The sequence below is a fragment of the Leucopleurus acutus genome (assembly GCF_964270905.1).
Source record: "Leucopleurus acutus genome assembly, chromosome: 13".
Lineage (NCBI taxonomy): Eukaryota > Metazoa > Chordata > Mammalia > Artiodactyla > Delphinidae > Leucopleurus > Leucopleurus acutus.
The window spans coordinates 1,709,168-1,729,162 of NC_139155.1; the positions used below are offsets into that span (position 1 = coordinate 1,709,168).

General features: G+C 41.7%; 1 protein-coding gene across 2 annotated transcripts in view; it reads right to left on the reverse strand.

Moving 5' to 3' along the window:
- ATP9B (ATPase phospholipid transporting 9B (putative)) overlaps window positions 1–19,995 on the reverse strand; it is a 218,194-nt gene that overhangs the window by 122,726 nt on the left and 75,473 nt on the right. For both annotated transcript variants that reach the window (XM_082853143.1, XM_082853144.1), the window contains 3 exons: window positions 19,824–19,918; window positions 8,816–8,896; window positions 5–80 (listed from right to left, as the gene is read on the reverse strand). In XM_082853143.1, the coding sequence (XP_082709269.1) occupies window positions 5–80; window positions 8,816–8,896; window positions 19,824–19,918 (252 nt within the window). The remainder of the gene's footprint in view (window positions 1–4; window positions 81–8,815; window positions 8,897–19,823; window positions 19,919–19,995) is intronic.

Genomic DNA, 19,995 nt, shown 5'->3' on the forward strand with positions numbered 1-19,995 from the left:
TCACCTGATGCAACAACAGTGCTTGCCCACAAGGTATTTTCTATGCTGAGACTTTCATGAATGGGTGGATCACTATCTTCCTGTTCAAGGAGAGAAAAGTAAGAAAAAAGCAAATTAGCAACTTTTTTATTACTCGTACTTCAGATATCTACAGTGTTAAAAACAAGTCCACCAGCTGGATCCAGCTAACGAGCAGTGAAAAGGCAGTGAAAACTAGGGGTAAAAGACAGGAATTTACACAGAGGATTCTGGGATGATGGCGGAGCAAGAAGCACCGGGAATGGCCCCCACCTGGGCCACAACTGCAGGGACAACAGCCGTCTGATGTAACTAACTTGGAATCCAGAGCTGGTTAAGGCTTGCAAGTTCCAGAGGAAGCGCTGGATGGTTACTGCAGTCAATTGTGGTGACTTTCAGGTCTTAGCACGTAGCACCTACCCGTCCCGCCCTCAGCCACATGGCAGGAGGCCATACACGTGTTTCTAGAGCAGCTTGCAGAAGCCAGCCAGGGTGGACCAAAGGACCTTGTCCTCCAATATCAGGAATCTGTGCTCTGATGCTGCTTAAGATGGCAGAGATGCAGCCAAAGAGGCAGGTGGCCATTGTTGCCACACCTCCCCCCTTGTTGCAAACCCCTCCCCCACCAAGTGGATTTCAAGGGCGAGTGCCCCGTTTATCCCCCTTTGTTTTTCTCTTTTTCCCCTTTTGGAAGACAGACATTAAAGACTAGGGCACTGAAAAACAACTGCATAGACACGAAAAGACAGAAAATGATGGCACATGCCCAGGAAAGGCTCAGAAAAGACATAAGAAAGCATTAAGTTTATACCTCAGGCTGAGCCTCAGCAGAGAGAGAGCCTACCACAATCAAAAAATAAAATAAAATAAACAAAAGCAATGACAGAAACCCAACGAACCCTGGTTTTGACTTCTGGAGTTACCACATTATTATATTCAAATGTACTGTGTTCAACAAAAAAATAACAAGGCATAAAAACCAACAGAAAGGTATGGTCCTTTCAAAGGAAAAATATAAATCAACAGAAACTATCCCTGAAAAAGATCTGATGGTAGTTATACTAGACAAAGATTTTAAAAGAAAAATATTAAAGATGTTCAGAGACATAAAGATGTGGAGAGAGTCAAGAAAACAATGTATGAACAAAGCAGAAATGTGAATGAAGAAATAGAAAACCCAAACAGAAACCAAAAGAAATTCAAGAGCTGAAAAGTATGAGGAGCAAAATGAAAAATTCACTAAAGGGATTCAAGGCAGTTTTGAGCAGACAGAAGAAAGAATTAGTGAACCTGAAGGTAGGACAATGGAAATTACTGAGGCTGAGAAAGAGAAAGAAAAGAGACTGCAGAAAGCTCAAAGGGCCTAAGGGATCTGAAGGACAGAAAAAAGCGAACCAGTATACACACTGTGGAAATCCAAGAAGAAGAAGAGAGAGATAAAGGGGCAGAGAGACTATTTGAAGAGATAATGGCTGAAATCCCCCAAAGTTAATGAAAGACATGAATGTAAGTATTCAAGAAGCTCAGTCAAATCCATGTAAGAACTGAAAGAGACCCACACCAAGACACATTATAATCAAACTTTCCAAAGACAAGGACAAAGAGAGAATCTTAAATAGCAAGAAAGAAGTGAATCGTCACATACAAGCGATCCTCAATAAAATGATTAGCAGATTTCTCATCAGAAACTATCGAGGCCAGAAGGCAGTGCACTGGTATAGACAAAGTGCTAAAAGAAAAAGAACTGTCAACAAAGAATCCTATATCCAGCAAAACTGTCCTTCAAAAGTGAGGGAGAAATCAAGACATTCCCAGATAAACAAAAGCTGAGGGACACTGTAAATCAACTATACTCCAACAACAAGTTTTTTAAAAATGCATGCTTAGCCAAATTGGGGAGCGAGGGAGAAGCTGAGGGGAGGGGAGCTGGTGACCACTGGACCTTCCGGGCAAGAAGTGCTGCTCAAGGGAGTCCTGAAGACTGAAATAAAAGGACACTAGACAGTCTTCAAAACCACATGGAGAATTAAAGGTCTCAATGCAGATGAATAATTATAAAAGTAAATATTATTGTAACAATGGTTTGTAACTGTACTCTTTCTTCTCTACATGATTTAAGACACTAATATATTTAGAGGAAAAAAGCTTATTATTCTAAAAGCTAGTATTATTGTAACTTTGGTTTGTAACTCCAAATCTTATTTCTACATAATTTAAGACACTCATGCATTTAAAAGAATTATTAGTTGATATTTTTAGGACACAATATATAAAGATATAATTTTGTGACAATGACAACTGAAAGAGCTGAGGAAAGAGCTGTAAAGGAGCAGAGTTTTAATATGTTATTGAACTTAACTTGGTGTAAACTCAAATTAGAGTGTTATAACTTCAGGGTGTTAAATGTAATCCCCATGGTAACCAAAAAGAAAACAGCTACAGAATATACTCAAAAGAAATGAGAAACAAATTTAAACATTTCACTATAAAAAAAAATCAATGAAACAAAATACAAGACAGTAATGCAGGAAATGAGAGACAATAAAACTATAGGCCATATAGAAAACAAATAGTACAATGACAGAAATAAATTGCTCCGTATCACTAATTACTTCAAATATAAATGGATTAAACTCACCAATCACAAGACAGATATTGGCAGAATGGATAAAAACAAATGATCCAACTATATGCTATCTACAAGAGACTCACTTTAGATCCAAAGACACAAAGAAGTTGAAAGTTAAAGTATGGGAAAAGATATTCCCTGCAAATAGTGAGCAAAAGAAAGCAGGGGTAGCCATACTCATGTCAGAAAAAACAGATGTTAAATCAAAAAGGATCACAAGAGACATTATGTATTAATTAAATGTTCAATAAGGTAAAAAGATATGATAATTATACACCATTATGCTCCTAATAAAAGACAATATATGAAGCAACAATTGATAGAACTGAAGGGAGAAATAGTTGAAGACTTTTATATCCCACTCACAGTTATGGGTAGAACAACCAGACTGAAGTAAGGAAATAGAGAACTTAGCACAATAAGCCAATTAGATCTAACAGACATATATAAAACACTCCACACAACAACAGCATACACATTGTTCTCAAGTGCATATGGGGTATTTTCTAAGATACACCTTATGTTAGGCCACAAATTAACTCTCAATAGATTTTAAAAAATAGATATCATACAAAGTATCTATATCTACTCCACCATGACAAGATATAGTTAGAAATTAATAACAGAATATTCACAAAATTGTGGAAATCAAACAACATTCTTTTTAAAAAACAATGAATTAGGGAGGGGGGAAGGGTAAGCTGGGATGAAGTGAGAGAGTGGCATGGACTTATATATACTACCAAATGTAAAATAGATAGCTAGTGGGAAACAGCCACATAGCACAGGGAGATCAGCTCAGTGCTTTGTGACCACCTAGAGGGGTGGGATAGGGAGGGTGGGAGGGAGATGCAAGATGGAGGAGATATGGGGATATATGTATATGTATAGCTGATTCACTTTGTTATACAGCAGAAACTAACACACCATTGTAAAGCAATTATACTTCAATAAAGATGTTAAAAAAAACCAATGAATTAAAATGAAAAGGGAAATTAGAAAATACTTAGAGACAAGTGACAAGGAAAATATAATTTATAAAAACCCATGGGATACAGCATAAGTGGTGCTAAGGGGGAAATTTCTAGCTTATATAGTTATATAATTTATAACAATTTATAATTGTTTAAATTCCAAAACAGGAAAGATCTCAAATCAACAACCTAACTTTAGAACTTAAGTAACTAGAAAAAGAAGAACAAATTAAACCCAAAGTTAGCAGAAGGAAGGTAAAAATAAAGAACAGAGTAGAGATAAACAAAATAAAGAACAGGAAAAATTAATAAATATGAAAGTTACTTCTTCAAAAAGATCAACAAAATTGAAAAACCTTTGGCTAGATGGACTAAGAAAAAAAGGAAGTCTCGGGCTTCCCTGGTGGCGCAGTGGTTGAGAGTCTGCCTGCCTATGCAAGGGACACGGGTTTGTGCCCTGGTCTGGGAGGATCCCACATGCCGCGGAGCGGCTGGGCCTGTGAGCCATGGCTGCTGAGCCTGTGCGCCCGGAGCCTGTGCTCCGCGACGGGAGAGGCCACAGCAGTGAGAGGCCTGCGTACCGCAAAAAAAAAAAAAAAAAAAAGGAAGACTCAAATTACTAAAATCAGAAATGAAAGTAGGGATATTACTATGATTCTAAAAAAATAAAAAGGATTGTAAGAGAGTATTATGAACAACCATACGCTAACAAACAGGATAACCTAGGTGACATGGACAAATTCCTAAAAAACACAAAATCTACCAAGACTAATCATGGAGAAATAAAAAAACTAAACAGACCTATACCTTGTAGAGATTAAATCAATACTCAAAAATCTCCTGACAAAGAAAATCCCTAGATCTGATGACTTCACTGGTGAAATCTACCAAAACTTTAAAGAATTAATATTAATCTTTCTCAAATTATTCCAAAAAATTGAAGAGGAAGGACACTTCCTAACTCCCTCTGTGAGGCCAGCACAACCCTCATATCAAAGCCAGACTAAGAGACTACTAGAAAAGTAAACTACAGACCAATATCTTCTATGAACAATGATGCAAAAATCCTGTACAAAATACCAAAAAAACAAATTTAGCAGCATATTAAAAGGATTAAACTCTGTGACCAAGTGAGATTTATTCCTGAAATGCAACAATGGTTCAACGTATATATCAATCAACAAAATACATCACATTAACAGAATGAAGAGAAAAACTCCACACGATCATCTCAATTGATGCAGAAAACACATTTGCCAAAATTCAACACCCTTTTATGATAAAAAACATTCAACACACTAGGAATAGAAGGGAACTAACTACCTCCACATAATAAAAGCCATATATGAAAAACCCACTGGGTACACGATACCAAATGGTGAAATACTAAAACCTTTTCCTCTAAGATCAGAATGTCTGCTTTCACCACAACTATTCAACATACTATATAATACTGGAAGTTCTAGCCACAGCAGTTGTACAGAAAAGAGAAATAAGAGGCACAATTTGGAAAGGAAGATGTAAAATTATCTCTGTTTGCAGATGTTATGATCGTAGAAAATCCTAAAGAGTTCACAAAAAAATGGTTGGATCTAATAAATGAATTCAGCAAAGTAGCAGAATACAAATTCATCATGCAAAAATCACCTGCGTTTCTATATATGAACTATCTGAAAAAGAAATTACAAAAACAATTCCACTTATAATAGCATCAAAAACAATAAAATATTTAGGAATTAATTTAACCAAGGAAGTGAAAGATTTGTACAATGAAAGCTACAAAATATTTCCAAAAGAAGGTAAAAAAGACATAAATAAATGGAAATGCATCCCATGTTCATGGATGAGAAGACTGAATATTGTTAATATGTCAGTATTACCCGAAGTGATTTACAGATTCAATGCAATCCCTTATCAAAATCCCAACGACATTTTTTTCAGGAATAGAAAAATCCATTCTAAGATTCATATGGAATATCAAGGGAACTGAAATATTCAAAACAATCTCGAAAAAGAAAAACTAAACTGGAGGGCTCATACTTCCTGATTTGAAAATGTAATACAAAGTTACAGTAATCAAAACAGTATAGTGCTGCCTAAAGACAGACATATAGACCAATGGAATAAAGTGGAGAGCCCAGGAAAAAACCCTTGCATATAAGGTTAAATGTTTTGACAAGGGTGCCAAGACCACCCAATGGGGAAAGGACAATCTTTTCAACAAATGATGCTGACAAAACTGGATATCCATATGCAAAGGATGAAGTTACCCTTCCCTAACAATATATACAAAAATAACTCAAAAGGGATCAAAGATCTAAATGCAAGACTTACAATAATAAAACACTTAGAAGAAAACATAGGACAAAAGCTTCATGATACTAGGTTTTGCAATGATTTTTTGGATAAGACAGCGAAGTCACAAGCAACAAAGGAGAAAATAAACAAACCGGACTTCATGAAGGTCAACGAATTTTGTGCTTCAAAGGCACTATCAACAGAGTAAAAGGCAACTCACAGAATGGAAGAAAATACGTACAAATCAAGTCCCTGAGAAGGAATTAATATCCAGAATATATGGAGAACTCCTAAAACTCAACAAAAAACCCAAACAACCCAATTTGAAAATGGGCAAAGGACTTGAATAGACATTTCTCCAAAGAAGGTATACAGGGCTTCCCTGGTGGCGCAGTGGTTGAGAGTCTGCCTGCTGATGCAGGGGACACGGGTTCGTGCCCCAGTCCGGGAAGATCCCACATGCCGCGGAGCAGCTGGGCCCGTGAGCCATGGCTGCTGAGCCTGCGCGTCCGGAGCCTGTGCTCCGCAGCGGGAGAGGCCACGACAGTGAGAGGCCCGCGTACCGCAAAAAAAAAAAAAAAAGAAGGTATACAAATGGCCATAAAGAACATGAAAAGATGCTCAACATTGCTAATCACTAGTAAAGTGCAAATCAAAACCAAAATGAGGTAACTTCTCAAACCCAGTAACATGGCTACTATCAGAAAACAACAAGTTCTGGTGAGGATGTGGAGAAACTGGACCCGCTGTTCACTGCTGGTGAGAATGTAAAATAGTATAACCGCTGTGGAACTGCTTTTGGCAGTTCCACAAAATTGAAAATAGAATTATCATATGATCCAGAAATTCCACTTCTGGGTATATACTTGAAAGAACTAAAAGGAGGGTCTCAAAGATATATCTGTATTCCCACATTCATAGCAGCATTATTCACAATAGCTAAAACACAGAAGCAACCCTACCTGTCCACACAGGTGGGGTGCTATTCCTCAAGAAACAATTCACTTTAGGATTATAAACTGGTGTTTCTTTTAACTGTGCCTTAGTTATATCATCTGTAAATAGGAGAGTTCTTCAATTCATTCAGATGTGTACTTGGTATCTGAATATACACCAAGTCCTGTATTAGAAACTGGAGCTATGAGAAGAAGTAAGACAGCCATTCACCTAAGTAGTTTCTGGTTTCATGTGAGAGCTAAACGAGCACAGAACAATGACAAAATAGAACCCCAAGGGCAAATATAAAGGCAGGCAGAAGTGCAACAATATCAAAGAAAAGGGAATACAAGGAAGCCTTCCAAATGATGGTACTTAAACTGGGTCTTGAAATGCAGGAGCTCCGCAGACAGCCCTTGATTAAAGGGGTTTGTCTACTCCATACTCTGAAGCCAGCACACGGCCATTCTCTGTTTCTGCAGACACACACACACTTTTGCCTTCATTTCAAAGTCCCTTAGGAGTTAGTTTGTCAAGTAAAATATGTTACACTTGCTGCATTTAGTAGTTTTAGCTACTATTATCTATTGATAATTTTTAGCTACTAATATCTATTGATAATTATATGGCTGCATCAATATAGAAAATACTAAGGAAATATACATCTTAAGCAGGGAAAAAAATGAGGCTTATATTATTCCAGTATGTACGTACATGGGAAACAATTTGAAGGGGAAGAGTCAAAAGAATAATATGACTATTTATATTAGGATGGTAAGGCTATAAAATTTTTAAATACCTTTAACCTTTTTATTTTTATATAGTTTTATACTAATGGTGATAATATATTTATAAATTTCCAAATATATCAGGAACCAAATCAAGCTCTCGCCCAGTGGCTCCCACACCATCATTACAGTCTTCACAACACAGGAGCTTATCCAAGTCCTTGGCTACAGCACTTCAGCACCCTTCCCTGTTTCTTCCACAGAAAACTGTCCAGCAGGGAACCACCCTGTGCTTACAACCAGGGTAGCCGTTCAAGGTAAAGAGATAAAAGCTGCCTAACTCAGAAATAGATAATCCAGGAATACTGAGTTTTCCTTTTGACTTTAATGGTTTTATAGAACAAAGTATCAACTCTAAAAAGAGAGAAGTAGATGGCTATACCAAAACGCCATAATAATGAAGAGAATGTAGAATGAAACACACATATGTGTATATAAGGAAATGGACGTGCACATACAGATATCCATCCAACCAGTTAATAAAAATCAAGAAATGATGTGGGTATCATAATGTATTAACTATTATCCAAAATCAAAACTGAAATAGCTGAATTACTTCATTTTACTGACTCATAATATTTTAAGGGGAAAGGATCTTATCAAGAATAAATATGCTGGGACTTCCCTGGTGGCACAGTGGTTAAGAATCCGCCTGCCAATGCAGGGGACATGGGTTTGGTTCCCTGTCCGGGAAGATCCCACATGCCGCGGAGCAACTAAGTCCGTGCGCCACAGCTACTGAGCCTGCGCTCTAGAGCCCGCGAGGCACAACTACTGAGCCCGCGTGCCACAACTACTGAAGCCCACGCGCCTAGAGCTCACGCTCTGAAACAGGAGAAGCCGCCACACTGCAACGAAGAGCAGTCCCCGCTCACTGCAACTAGAGAAAGCCCGCGCACAGCAACAAAGACCCAACGCAGCCAAAAATAAATAAATAAATTTTTTAAAAAAAGAGTAAATATGCTAAAAATAGAAAAACTGTACTGAATGTACCCCAAAGAAATATTTGCTATAGGAAAATTTAAGAACTTGAAACATTCTCTAGTTCTTCACTTTTTAGTTCAGAACTTGTTTGAATTGATTATTGATTTAATTACTTTTACAAAATAAAGTTTTGCTACTTTTAACTTACACAGTGAATATATTTGTGTTTAACAAAAGACTTAACTTACCCTGGTAAATGTGCCTTCAAAACTATGAATATCCAGTTGTGGCTTCTGAGCATAAACATAAGCATTGATAGAAAAAAGGTCCTGGAAAACAGAATATCTGAATTAATTCCATAATAATTAAACAAAATGACTTGGAAATTTTCCAATTACCAATTAATACTTTTCATATCTTATTTACCAAAAGTGACGGTTTTCTTATGTTTTGTTGCCAACGCTACGGATGAGGATGGAAGAGAGCTCAAAGGAACAGTTTTTAAGGCCAACAGAGGTGTGCGGACTCTCCCGACTCCAATGGACAACTGCTGCCCCCTGGCAGGTTGTGTCAGAAGCAGCCGGCGACGCTTATAAGACACAGGGCACCGAGGCAGCCCCGCGGCCCGCAAGCCTGCCCCCCCTCCCGAGACTCACACCTAACGCTGCGGTCTGATTACTAAGAGAGCTGTCCCAGCAAGGGGGTGACCTGTCCTGGGCCACGCCCAAGATTAACGCTCAGGATGGAAGGGGTGGGAGCTATGGAGAGCCATCTGAAAAAGTCTGAGGATTCAGCGTTCTTGACCAAATCCTGAACATGGTGTGTCTTCCTGGTTAAGTTATAGGAAAATATTTTCCTGCAAAAAATACTTTGTTTCTTGCCTAAAACCCTTCCAGCTGAAAGGCCTGGGGAGGAAGGGATGTCTGAAGAGACAGAGTTAGGATTGCCGCCTGGTGCACGAGGATCCTGTGATGACAGAAGGAACAAAGCCCTGACCCTGGGGAGGAGCAGAGAGAAGACAAGATCAGCCGAGCCTCCCACAGGCGTCCGCAGGCTCCCCTCCCGCTGAGGAAACCTGCACTGCCCTGACCGCTTCTGCCAGAGGCCGGCGCCTGAAACCCAAAGGGGCCGCTGGGCACACCTGCCAGCTCGGGCTCCTCGGTGACGGTGCACAGGCACTGCTTCAACCCTCCCAAAGGGCTCACCGACACCAAGAGTGCGGGCTGGTCTCACCCGGCTGTGCCGGGTCTAAGGATAACAATGCTGCGTATACTTTTGCTGCAAACACGCCCCGGCCAAGCGAGTGGGCTGTGCAGGAAGTTCACACAGCAGGACTGACAAAGCCCTGCCTGCAAGGCCGGCCCTTGGCTGCGGCCTGGGAATGTGGATCCCAGGAGAGCTGCCACCCTTCCCAGATAAGAGAGTGTGCCTAAACCAGTTATTCAAGCAACACGGCTCACGACGAACACCCACTTTCCTTCTTGCGGGGGGCGGGGGATATGGGGGGGTGCGTCTGGCGTGTGGTACGTCCCAGGCAGAGGGTGCCTCCAGGCCCAGCCCCCAGTAAAGGCCCTGTGAGTCTCTAATGAGCCTCCCTGGTAGAAACTACTTCCCACGTGTTCCCACATGATGGTGGGGACCTCAGCGTGTCCTGTGTGAGTCCCCTGGGAGGGGAGTCTGGAAGCTCTTGCCTGCTTTCCTGCGATGTCGCCCTGTGCCTGTTCTCTGTGCTGCCTGCTCTGAGCCCTTTCACTGTAACCACTCATGGCCACGAGGAGGACAAGACGCTGAGCCCTGGGAGCCCTCCGAGAGAATCATCAAAACTGGGGGCGTCTGGAGGACCCCCGTCACAGACAGTTTGCCATTTTTACAGGTTTCGTTTGTTTCCTGTTTTGTTTTGGCTTTGCCTCATGGCTGCTAACACTTAGAACACACAGCCTTCCGGACATGAAGAACAAAGGTCGGACCACAGCCGCTGACACGCGAGAGGGATGGGCGGCCTCAGGGGCCGCAGTGCTGTGCGCGCTCTGACGCTCAGCCCACGCCACTGTGCAGGCAGGTTTCGGGCAGTCCGGCTCAGCCGGAAGAAAGGAACAAAGCCCTCCGCGGCTCCTCACTGAAGGGAAGATGGAGCTGGCAGTCTGACTTCACTCAGTTACCACCAGTCAAAACAAAACCAAACAAAACCCCCAATGCTCTTCAGAAGAACATCATAGAATCCAGAGTCTCTACAATGCAACAGTAATGCTGAAGATCCAATCAAAATGTCCAGACACAGGAGGAAATGAGAACACAGGATCCACATTCAAGTAGAGTCCAATCAGAGAAGACTAATTCTGAGATGACTAGACATCAGAATTAAGAGATGAGAATTTCAAAGCAGTTACTAGAACATCTCAAATTTTTAAAGGAAAACATTCTCCTAATAAACAATAAACAAACAGGAAACCACAGCAGAGAAAAAGAAAACACGTATACAAAAAAAGAACCAACTGGAAATTCTATAATTGAAAAAAATACATCTGAAATAAATGCATTAGATGGCTTAACAGCAGACTGGAGAACAGAGTCTGTGAACTTGAAGACAGGTCAAGAGATGATGAATCTGAAGAACACAGAGGAGAGAGATCTTGAAAGTGAGTATGGCCGCAGTGTCCCTGAGAGAACAGCAGGAGTTTGTTTGCAGTCGGGTTCCTGGAAGCAGCACACAGAGAGAATGAGGAAGAAAAGGTATTTGAAGAGACAATGACTGAAAATATGCCAAACTGGCTGACAGCCATAAATGTGCAGATTCAGGAAGCCCAGCGAACCCTAGACAGATGAGTAAAATTTTAAACAATCAAAGTCACAGCATAATAAGAGACCAAAGATAGAGAAAGATCTCAAAAATACCTGGAGAAAAATGACACATTACATGCAGGCAAAAACTAGCAAAATAACTGATTTCTCATCACAAATAATGAAAGCAGAACACAATGGAACAAAACATTTAAAGTACTGTGGGGAGAAAAAACTGGTCAACCCTGAATTCAATATTCAGCAAAAATATACTTCACAAAAACAGGACAGGTGAAACTAAGATATTTTCGGATAAATGAAAATGCGAATTCACTGCTAGCAGACATACACTACAAGAAATGCTAACAGAAGTTCTTTAGGCTGAAGGGAAATGATATCCAGTAGAAACTCAGATCTTTAGGAAGGAATGGTAAGGAACAAACATGGTTAATATCAAAAGAAAAACAAAAATCCTGTCTTTTCACTTTACTTCTTTAAGATACAGATAAAACAGAACGGTTTATGATATACGTAGATACACTGCATATACAAAAAGTATATAAATGCATACAAATATATATGCACACAAAAAATGCGCAATGTGCTTCAGCGTCAAAAATGAGTGGGGTAAATGGATCTATTCAATTACAAGGTTCTTAATTTAGTGTGAAGTGATACAACGTTAAGTTTTCACAATACACTTTTAGTTAAATGCATATTGCCATCTCTAGCAAGTAGTAAAAACATGCAAAGAGGTAGAATAGCTGAAAAGCCAATGAACAAAGCAAGTCAGCTTTCTAAATATATTCAAGTAACCTAAACCTGAGGAAGCGCCACCTGAGACACTAGAGTTGGCTGAAGGCCTGAGGGCTAAGAAAAAGGGGTCGGCAGAGGGAGAGGCTAGGAGAAGGCAAGGCAGGGAGTAACCGGCAGGTGGAGGTCTCGAGAAAGCAGGGGGAGGCAAAGGCGGCGGAAGACTTCCCTTCAGACAGGAGAGGGGACACGGCTTCGCTGCACCAGCAGGTGGGGGGTGAGGTGCCGGGAGGGTGGGAAATGGAGGGGATTTCCATTTGATTTAATGCTTTTTCTCTGCAAGGTAAGATCATCTGATGAGAGAAAGGCAGGTGGAGCAGAAATTACAGGAGAGTGGAAAAGTGGGCAAGCACTGCTATCGAAAAGAGGAACCCCAGCTGACCACACACACACAAAGGATGACAGGCTGGCAGTGACAGGGGTTTCCCTGTCTTGTCTGTGGTGATGGTTTCACTGGTGTAGCGAAGTGCACAGTTTAATTCTGGGCAATTTTTGTTTTGTATGCCAATTTTACCTCGGGACAGTTAACAACACGCAGAGGAGGAGGACAGGTGGTGCTGAGGACCAAGCTAGACCCGGAAGTGCCACTCTGCTTCCCCTGTTGAGCCACGTTCCTGTCCTGATACTCGATGGACCTCTGCCATCACGTGTCTTTCCAAGAGGTCTTACTCTGCTCTTGATCTTTTCTCACAGCTCCTGTCTGGACTTAATGTCCTCCCAGATTTCTTACAGCGACCTCGAGACCAGTGTTCATTCCCTCTGCTCCTGCCGCTCCACATTCGCAGAGGCTCAGGGCTCGGCTGACACGGGTCTTGCCTTCCCGGCCGCCCACCGGCTCTCAGGAGGGGCAGCTGGCTGTGGGCTCTTCCCCAGGAGAGCTCCTCTGCCAGGGGAGCCCTGCCTGATGGGCTGTCTGGAAAGCTCCATCCCTTCAAGAAAACATTCTTCAACAGAGAACAGGCAACGCTCTACAACTAATATGGCTTCTCTCCTTCCTAGAAGACACACGGACGATTTGGCATTTACATTTCATTTATTTCCTACTCTAACGTAGCTGAGGGACATACAAATTTTCATGTTGCTTCAAGCTCCTTGGAGAACAAGTGGGAAATAACTGACTCTAATAAAAATGGTAATCGTAACAACAGTTCTACATGGAGCAGCCTGCTCTGAGGGCAGTAAACCCTCCAGGAGAACCAACGGAGAAGCGTTAGCGTACACCACCCAGTAAGAAGCATAGGAAGTAGTCAAAGAAACTCGATGGAAAACAAAATGAAGGAATGATGACAGAGACCACTCTCCACCATTCTTCCCGTCGCCGTTTTAAGACGGAACTTGCGACCTTGCGTGGGCGCGTGGCTCCCCCTCAGTACGGTCACAGCCAGCCCTCCCCACACCGCTCACCTGGAGGGAGGAGGGTGACGAGGCCGCTGCCCCATCCCCGTGCCCTCCGCTCCCGCTGGCCAGGCTGCAGGGGAGCAGACACTGGGACGCAGCTGAAGGTCACTGACTGCGGAGGACAGAGCTGCGCGCTCAGCTGGGACCACCCACCTCTGGGCTGTTAGGTGAGGGAGAAGAAACGTCTCTCTGGATCTGGGATGTATCACTCCAGATCTCAGAGCAGAAAGGGACTTAACACATGGAATGCAGTGCTTCCAAAGCCTTAGGAAGGTTTGAGCTCATGACTGAACCTCCAAACATCACTCTCAGAATGATCCTCTACCGAAAACACCACGGCCACTATTGAGTTCCAGACCAGTAGCCATGACTCCAGGCTGCAAGGGAGGCCACTGCCTACACAGCAACTACCACACAGACCCCTGGGGCTGAGGACAGCACCTGCCAGCTGAGAATGCCAGTGGGGCAGAGGGACAGCTCACTCCCATCCTGCCGTGAGAGTTCTCTGAGAGCTCGTTAAACTTGAGGAAGCTCATTCACATGCCTTCAAGTGGGCCTGCAAAATACGTGCAGGTTAGTTTTTAAGGTTCTGAAGAACAGAGATGCTGCACTGGATGAAGGGTGAACACACCAGCTCACCACAGTGGGTCTGCTACTGCAGCTTAGATTATGTGTTAACTAATAAAAATTTATGTTCAAGTTAATTAAGCCAGGCTAGTTTACACAAGAAGAAATGCATTGCGTAATAATTTTAGACTTGTGAAAAGACAGCCAACCGACTCCTGGCACAAGGCAAGCTGGAGGATCACTCGTCATTTAAGTCCTATACCGTCACAGTCATTTTCAAAAAATGAAACAGACTGCCTATAACAGACTGCCTTTTGATACATGGAAATAAAGAACCGCCTAGCAACAACCCCCGTATTTCCACATGCACGTGAACATTTAGAGGAATGCATTTCATCTAGTACATTAGACATCAAATGACTGAATAATGGCACAATAATGAGAATGTCATTCGAAGCTTTTCATGATAATTTAAAAATCATTCTGAAGTTTTCAATAATGTAGGAAAGCCTCTGCTATTAGGTCAAGGGCAACATTTGTTCGCATTACTTAAAGGTCATTAAAATACATCCTTAATCATAACATGTGGTTCATTTCCAATAAAATTGCCTTTCGTTCAATAAAACTAATTAAATATAAATGGTATTGTTTACTCCTATATGGATCTTTTGAAATACATCAGCGAGTCATGATTTATTGAAAATTACTGTGCCCTCACTGTCGTTAATAAATTTGCCTGATCACAAGAGCAGAAACACATTCCCACACGTCTCCATGTCCGCGACAGCAAGAAGCCGGACCTGCCGTCACAGGTTTGGATCGGCAGCACCGCTCCAACTAAATTTCAATTCTCTGATCACATTAGGTGCTCTGGACACAACAGAATTCGAGAGCTTATTCTTGGTGGCATCCTCAATTCTTTAAAAAGAGCTCTAAGGATTGTAGGTTTAATGATTCTTGGTGTCACTGTGGACACAATGCTCCACTGATGATGCGACAAACAGCGAATGTCACCAAACACTCCCCAGGTCCATCACATTAGAGACAGAAAAGTCAAAATGAGTGACAGTTATGGACAGCGTAAGCTATTTGATGAAAAACCAAATTGCCTTGTCTATGTCCATAATGAAATTAGAGCTTTCTTTCCTATGAAAAAAAGTCTATACCTGATATGTCAAATTATATGAAGCTACAAATTTAAATTGATGGATGGGGCTTCCCTGGTGGCACAGTAGTTAAGAATCCACCTGCCAATGCAGGGGACACGGGTTCGAGCCCTGGTCCAGGAAGATCCCACATGCCGCAGGGCAACTAAGCCCGTGTGCCACAACTACTGAGTCTGCGCTCTAGAGCCCTCAAGCCACAACTACTGAGCCCACGTACCACAACTAGTGAAGCCTGCACGCCTAGAGCCTGTGCTCTGCAACAAGAGAAGCCACCGCAATGAGAAGACCACACACCACGACAAAGAGTAGCCCCCGCGTGCCGCAACTAGAGAAAGTCCACGTGCAGCAACGAAGACCCAAGGCAGCCAAAAATAAATAAATAAATTTTATAAATAAATAAATAAATTGATGGATGAATCACAAATTCAGCTAAATTTCCTGTTTTCTAAAATATATTGCCTTTTGGTTTTAAGATAATATCAAAACTTAAAACGTTTTCATTTTCCAGTTACTTCACCCAAATGCTTAACACACTCTTTATCAAAGTGTATCAACCATAAAATTTTAAAAGTAGCACTGTATGAATTGCATACTCTGACTTTCTAAGTATTTTGCAATTTATACATATCTGTCACTAATAAAAATGAGGAAAACATCCTTATAATATTGAATATAATAAAATGTACCTCCTGTGATCACAGCAAAGGGAATATTCAAAAGTATAGATAACATCATAGTGGAATTTTAAATAGTTTCTTAAGATATCGTTTACAAGCAATAAATTACGCGTGCTTAAAGTGTACAATTTTCTGCACTGGAATACAAGCACGCACCAACGACACCACCACGACCAAGGGGTGGACATTTCTAGCAGTCCTCTGCACGCCCCTCCCCGACACTAGCCTCTGTCACAGCTGACCCACTCTCCTCCAGGTAATGCCATCACATACCACATACTCGTCGTTTGGCTTTTCTTTCAGAAAAATTCTAATACAGTATCTTAACAATGCACTTCTTTTCTAACACTCTCAGCGAATTAAATCTGCTACAAAGGATTATTCTGTGCAACTGCTTCCCAGTGTGCCCTGGAGCACCTGTGACTGCTGGAAGTGAGGTGCAGAGGGACAGACTCCGAGGTGCGGCCTCCAAGCCTGATGGCAAACAGAAACCCTCCGGTCACTTGGGGTTCGTGACCTTTCCTCCCCCTTCAATCCTGGAGAGACCACTTGAGGACGCGCACTAGAAAAACGAGAAAGCACAAAGAGGAGGAAAAAGGCAAGCGCGCGAGAGCAGCGGGAGCCCAGCAATGGGCTCAAAGCACGTTAGAAAGTCAACAGGCTCCACGACTGTCTCAGGATGAAAACTAACCATTTTAACAAGTAGCGTGAGAACTGCAAGCTGGGTGTCTTCAGGGACAAGGCGACAGCACAGATTTATCTCACCACGCGAAAGAAGGAAGAGCACACAGAAAACACTGGGAGTCTGAGTGAGGATGGAGAGAGCAGAGAGGAGGAGCCTGGGCAGAGAAAACTGCGGCCCAGCTGCAGGCTCTATTAACAAGGGCTTACTCGACCTCACTCATAAATCTATCGTTCAGCCACACAGATTTCATGATGTGATTGAACTCTCTTCTCTATGGGTCCATGTGCGGGGAATATTTTAATAATTACAAGACAGTAAGTGCTAACAGCCAGCCTCTCACTTTTAGACTACCCGCTGACAAACACTGACAGTGGTTAAGATGATAAATGAACACTGGTGGGAGAACAGCCTTCTGGCACAACACAAAATCCACAAACAAAAAGGAAAACGTATAAATATTTACCTAAACAAAAGTTAATTTTAATATTTACCTAAACAAAGTTATATGGCAAAAGGTATTTTAAAGTGAAAAGTCAGGAAACAGGCTGGGGGAATAGGTTTGCGACACGTACTCACTCGGCAAAGGTTTGGAGAACCCTGCACACTCATACACTGAGGGCGAGAGTTTAAAACTGGAACCTCCCAGGGTAATTTTAAAATTGTGCTAAAACAGTGAGCTATTCAGCAAACAGTACTGCTACGACCAGCCAGCAGGTTGTTTTACGTTTGATTTCCTACTCAGAGCTCGACTCCAAACAAATGCTAGCTGGACTGGAGAGTTCATGTGTAAAGGAGGAGTGATTTTAAAGTAACCATTTAAAACATAGTCATGGAGTGGAAATGGTCTAAGCATAAAACCAAAAGCAGTAACTATTTATTTTTAAAAAAATATTTTTATTGAAATATACTTGACATATAACATTCTATAAATTTAAGGTGTACAAGTCAGTTTGATGCATTTACGTATTGTAATATGATCATCACCATAGTAATAATTAGCACTTCTATCACATTACATAAGTAACTATTTTAAAGACTATTGTAAAATTACTGTTAGGTCACCTTATATAAGGATGCTGAACTTTTATACGGACAACAGAAACTATAAATGAAAATATTTAGAAGAGATTAAAACGAATGAAAGATGATTCGCAAACTATATATAAAGACCTCTTTAAAAACACATAACAGGGGCTTCCCTGGTGGCGCAGTGGTTGAGAGTCCGCCTGCCGATGCAGGGGACACGGGTTCGAGCCCCGGTCCGGGAAGATCCCACATGCCGCGGAGCGGCTGGGCCCGTGAGCCATGGCCACCCCAACAAAGTTTAAGAACAACTCTTGGAAAGATCAAGTTTATCCACAAGTTACTGAACTAAGAAAATCAAGATCAACAGGTTTTGAAGGAAGAAAAAAATATAGTATTTACAATATCCAGCATCCAACTAAAAATTACCAGCTGTGCAAGGAAGCAGGAAAGTGTGACCTGTAACAAGGAGAACATTTTTTTAAGAAGAAACATGCCCAAAATAACAGAGACAATGGCATTAACAGACGAAGAATAAGTGTTGTAAACTGCTGAAAGATTTAAATGAAACTATGAACATATTAGGAAAGAAAAGTATTCAAACAATAACAAAAATGGGTGACCAGGTGGAACCTGGTTCCAGAGATTAAAAATACAAGATTTGGAATAAAAAAATGAGCTGGGTGGTCTTAACAGAAGACTAGACACTGCACAAGATAAAATTAGTGAATCTAAAGGCAGCAAAATGAGAATTCCCTGATGCTCCAGTGGTTAGGACTCCGTGCTCTCACTGCTGAGGGCCTGGGTTCACTCCCTGGTCAGGGAACTAAAATCCCAAAAGCTGTGCAACTAAAAAAAAAAAAAAAGAGCAACCGAAACTGTCAAAATTGAGTCACAGAAAGAGAACAAGACTGAGAAGAGAGCAGCAGAAGCTCGACACCTGCAGGAACAGCAAGTCTAACACACTTGTCGCTCGTGTCCCAGAGACAGGGGTCTGCGCAGAAATGAGGATGGAAAAGAGAAGAAAACCAGGAACCCACAGCTCCAAGAAACCAACAAACTCTAAGCAAGGAATGAATTTCAACCTTGGTACTACCTAAGTACAGTCAATGGAAGATACCTAAAGAAACAAAATACTGCCAAGCCTTATACATGCCAAACAGATTTAGTTTCCAGAAAGTACAATATTTACAATAAGGAAGGTTCCTGCTATTCACAGTAATTAACTGTAAGCTATGTGCAGTAGCTATTCCTATCAAATCCAACCCATCTAAGGAAAGTGACCAAATCCAGAGGATTCAATTTCCTTTCCCTTCACCAACAACTGCTTGGGTCCAAGGTCATTCTGAAGACCCTCAATCTTTCTTTACTCTCCAGTGAATATCAGCAAATCATGTAAGATAAAGCTTCTCTCATTCAGAAAAATCATACGTATAACACAAAACAAACACCAAATGACCACAACCGTGATTCTGACTTAAAAAAAAAAAAAAAAAAAAAGAAGTATAGCAGTTTAGGAGGTTCTGAGCGCGCGTGAGATCAGAGATCACTAAAAACACTGAGACCCGTTAAGTGCTGTGCCCTCTGGCCCCACCTCTTGCCCGCTCCCCAGGCAGCAGAGGCCAAGCAAGAAGCCCAGAGGTGTCCTTCCCCTCCTCACTCTGCCGAGACACGCAGGGACACTTCCCTTCCCCCTCCACCTTCAAAGGGAAAAGCTGAAGTGGACAGGCTGGTGTCCAAGGCTGGGCTACGCCCACGTGAGTTCTACCAAAGCAGTATCTGAACAGCCTCCTGGGAGTCAGTCAGTTAGCAAAAATGGAGGTAGCTAACCCCACCAAGAGTTCTCGATTTCAAAGATTACTCACACGAGGGGGGTTTTAAAAACAGAAACGAAAAGGAAAGAGAAAGAAAAGAAAGAAAACCTAAGAGTCAAGCCAAAAGGAACATTTAAAACTATACCTCAAAAAGGTTATGTGCTAAGACACCAGAGAAATTACGTGGGCATAATTTTCAATGAACTTAGTAACGAAGAAATTATTTTAAAACATTATCAACACATTAATTAAGTAAGTTGGTATAAACAGAACTGTATCTACTGCACAGAAATGGCCACTACAGTAAATGATGGAATAATGACAGCAACACTCACCCCCAGAGCCGGCAGCCTCTGCGTGCAGCTCACCGCCACTTTCAGCTTCCAGTCAGTTTCACCATCGAGTTGATCAGTTCGAATAAAACATGAACCTTGGAATAAGAGAGGAAAAACTCCTAAGTTACAGGTACTTTAAAGCCACAATTCACAGCACAGTGGGATACAGAAA